At 40.0% G+C, this 3,962-nt stretch overlaps 1 protein-coding gene across 1 annotated transcript; it reads left to right on the forward strand.

Annotated features, from left to right (window-relative positions):
• Positions 1 to 434: 434 nt before the first annotated feature.
• LOC104591050 (cytochrome P450 CYP82D47) lies at positions 435 to 2,409 on the forward strand. The gene is made up of 2 exons (XM_088896646.1): positions 435 to 1,581; positions 1,658 to 2,409. The coding sequence occupies exons 1-2, from the start codon at positions 799 to 801 to the stop codon at positions 2,282 to 2,284; spliced, it is 1,410 nt and encodes a 469-aa protein (XP_088752772.1). The 5' UTR covers positions 435 to 798; the 3' UTR covers positions 2,285 to 2,409.
• The last annotated feature ends 1,553 nt before the right edge of the window (positions 2,410 to 3,962 follow it).

The raw sequence follows: 3,962 nt of genomic DNA on the forward strand, positions 1-3,962 counted from the left end.
TTTGACTATCAGATTCTAAAGGTCCACAGGAGTGAGACCTTCATGATATCGAAATAAACAAGATGAAGAGGCAAGTTCAGCAACTCCAACAACATCTAGACCACTTTGAAGTCTTGAGCCATGATGAATCCTATCATGACTCAGAAGATGAATACTCTCCTCTACATTATATAAATAATTTTTATTTATTATATTTAATTTTTATTTAACATAATTAATATATTATTTTGTTTTTTAAAAATTTATTATTTAACTATTGGATTGATCTTTGACCCAAATCAGTAACCCACAATCCAAAAAAAAAAAATTTGATTTCTCATCCTTTATTTTACAACCATAGATTTACGTGCCCTTGTGTTCAGTAATTATAGGAATCTAATGTAAAGATTGAAAGCTACTAAAAAACAAAAAGAAAAAAACAAATGTAAAGATTGAAAGCTAGCGTAAATTGTCAATATTAAAGTTGGTAACAATGAGACGTAACCTCAACAAAGGGACGGCTTTTCTGAATCAACCAATTAATAATGTCATCATAGGAAGATGTTCCTAATAGACAGCGACCGGGATATACTGTGGGGCTGAAATGTGATCTCTCAAATATTGCGTGTACGTGTCCCACAAATTAACTATGGCGATAACATAAAACCAGCCAGTGGAACTTCCTATACAAGTAATTAAGTATTACACTACTGTCTCCCACCTCAACTTCATTTCCATTTTGGCCACCATGGATTCTCTTCTGCTCCTGGTGAAATCCCTAATAGCTGGCCTCCTTGTTTTATCCTTCTTTCTCTACTCATGCCTACGCTGGGCAAGGACTCACAAGAGCACTACCGACGGCAAAATCAAGACAGTGTGCATCGACTTCTGGTGGTGAATAGCTGGGAGGTAGCCAAAGAATGCTTCACCATCAATGACAAAGCTTTCTCCAACCGTCCTAGCACCGTAGCAATAAGGCTCTTGGGGTATAACCGTGCAATGTTTGGCTTTGCCCCTTATGGGTCATACTGGCGTGAGATACGCAAGATAGCCACCCTCCAGCTCCTGTCCAACAATCGGCTAGAGATGTTGAAGCATATTCAAGCCTCAGAGATTGACATGTCCATAAGACATCTATATGAGCTATGGGTTAATAAAACTACTGCTACAGCATCCCTAGATCAAGGCCGCCCGAACCAAGTCCTGGTGGAAATGAAGCAATGGTTCGGGAACTTAACACTTAATATTATAACTAGAATGGTTGCAGGAAAGCGAGTTGCTGGTGTTACTGATGAGGGAGATGATGCACTGAGGTGTCAGAAAGCAATTAGGGATTTCTTCCACTTGATGGGGTTATTCATACTGCCTGATGCAATCCCTTTTCTTGGCTGGTTGGATCTGCAGGGTTACAAGAGAGCAATGAGGAGAACAGCCAAAGAACTAGACTGTTTTCTTGAAGTCTGGTTGCAGGAGCACAAACATAGGATTCTCTCCAGCGATGCCATAGATGAGAAAGACTTCATGGACATCATGTTGTCCATCCTGGAGGATTCAAAGCTCCCTGATCACAACCTTGGTACCATCATCAAATCAACATGCCTGGTATGCATATTTGATATTAATTAATACCTCTCTCTCTCTCTCTCTCATGTGTGTGCGTTGGGATATTATTTTGCAGAATCTCATCTTGGGTGGCAATGATACTACAGCAGTGACCCTAACCTGGTGTATCTCGTTGCTACTCAACAACCGTCATGCCATGAAAAAGGCCCAAGAGGAGCTGGACATCCAAGTTGGAAGAGAAAGAATTGTGGAGGAATCAGATATTGAGAACCTGAAATACCTTCAAGCCATCATCAAGGAAACATTTCGCCTATACCCAGCTGTTCCATTATCAGCACCACACATCTCTACCGAGGATTGCACTGTAGCTGGCTTCTATGTACCGAGTGGCACACGCCTAGTAACAAACATTTGGAAGATTCAAAGGGACCCAGCAGTGTGGATGGACCCATCCAATTTCAATCCTGAGAGGTTTCTTACAAGGCATACGAATTTGGACGTTTGGGGTCAACATTTCGAACTCATCCCTTTTGGCTCAGGTAGAAGGTCATGCCCAGGAATCAACTTAGCCCTTCGGGTGGTTAACTTGACACTGGGTCGTTTGCTTCAGGGATTCGAGTTTGCAACCCCATCAGATGCACCGGTTGATATGACGGAGAAAGCTGGGTTGACAAACCTTAAAGCAACTCCACTCCAAATCCTTCTCACCCCACGTTTTCCTTCCAAGTTTTATGGTTTTTAATGACTATAGTATATAAAACTTGGGCAACCAGTAATTTAATGTTTCAAGCACTTATGTATGCACATGTAACTATCAAATATGTTCTAATTGCGTGTTTATTCAAAATCATAATCTATATTTTATTAGGTCCTTTCTCTCCCCCATCTCAATGATTCATTTGGTTAAGGGAATATATGATGAACGTGTGAATCTCTTTCCCTACAAACCGACCTAGTGTCGTATTATAAGAATTCAAATAGTTTGGAAAACTATCACACTTTTGACTGAGAGATTGTTGGATTTTAATCTTATAAGAGATTAAATTTAATGAGTTTGATCGGTCAATTACATGAGAAATTGCACCTGCATACTTGTTTGGAAAAATAGCTTTTCTCTTACAAAACTCAGTTTTGAACTTGTCCCACATTGGAAAATAATAAACTTTGTTTTCAGTATTTTAATAGGAGCTGATTTACACTCCTTAGAAATAGTAAAGGAGTATGGGGGTTTGATACCACGCAATGAGGCGCTTTAGAGGCGCACTTTGCTCGCACTTCGCGTGGCTCGTGAAGGGTGCCTTTGGTTTTGGTGCCGTGTTAACCGTTGATTCGATTGGGTGTGATCAAGAGGCACAATTCAAACGTAACAGTCATTAACAGTTAAGGCACAATTCGCGTGCCTTCTCTGAACCAGCACTTACCTTTTCTTCACACCTCTTCATAAACTATTTAAGGAGCATAAATCAGACTTCAAAAACACACATTTTCGAAATCCACTTTCTCTCTTTCTCTCTCTCTCTCTCTCAGTCCGGTCTGCTACAGTCTCATAGAATGTTTCTTTGGAGATTCTTTAACTTTGTTGGTTGTAGATTCTCGCCCAAGGCTATGTTGTATCTTGGGAACGGATTTGCTTGTAACCCAACAACAAACTCAATGAAACTGAGTGGGGGCAAATAACATTCTAAAGACAGTGTTTTCAGACGCGCCTTAGAGCTTCTCCTTTAAAGTTACAATGACCTCATTTGCCAACAATTTTAGAACATTATTCTGCAATGGAGGCGGAAGCCAGCATGACTTCGATCAAGATGATGAACCAAGATCTTATTCAACTGGACCAGTTCGATGAAGCAAACTTCAGCCGATGGCAAGACAAGATGATCTTCTTTCTGACCACATTAAAACTATACTATCTGTTGGACCCGAATCTGCAATCACTTTTTGAACCCACTGACAAAGACTCAGAAAAACTAAAGAAGGAAAGAGCAAAACAAGAAGATGACTCACTTTTGTGCCGAGGACACATACTGAATGCCTTATTAGATTGGCTCTACAACTTCTACAAGGAACTTACATCTCCAAAAGAAATCTGGAAGGCCCTGGAGTTCAAATACATGGTGCAAGAAGCAGGTACAAATAAGTATCTTATTGCAGAATACTTTGACTTCACCGTGAACGACCATAAATCCATACTGGAGCAAGTGTATGAACTACATGTGATAGTCAACAAAATTCGATCCCTTGACATCACCCTCCTGAATCTTTACAAGTGGGAGCAATTATTCCCTAGTGTTGAGAGAAATTCTCAACTTCTAGAACTAATTCATTCTGACATCTGTGAACTTAGTGGTGTATTAACTAGAGGAGACAAGAGATACTTCATAACATTTATAGATGACTTTTCTAGGTACACCTATGTCTAC

Source organism: Nelumbo nucifera, chromosome 1 (genome assembly GCF_055504915.1).
Source record: "Nelumbo nucifera cultivar China Antique chromosome 1, China Antique-T2T, whole genome shotgun sequence".
Classification (NCBI taxonomy): domain Eukaryota; kingdom Viridiplantae; phylum Streptophyta; class Magnoliopsida; order Proteales; family Nelumbonaceae; genus Nelumbo; species Nelumbo nucifera.

Coding starts and splice junctions, on each gene's coding strand:
- LOC104591050 (XM_088896646.1), top strand. CDS start 799: ATGCCTACGCTGGGCAAGGACTCACAAGAGCACTACCGACGGCAAAAT. Junction 1,582..1,657: donor TCATCAAATCAACATGCCTG/GTATGCATATTT, acceptor ATTATTTTGCAG/AATCTCATCTTGGGTGGCAA.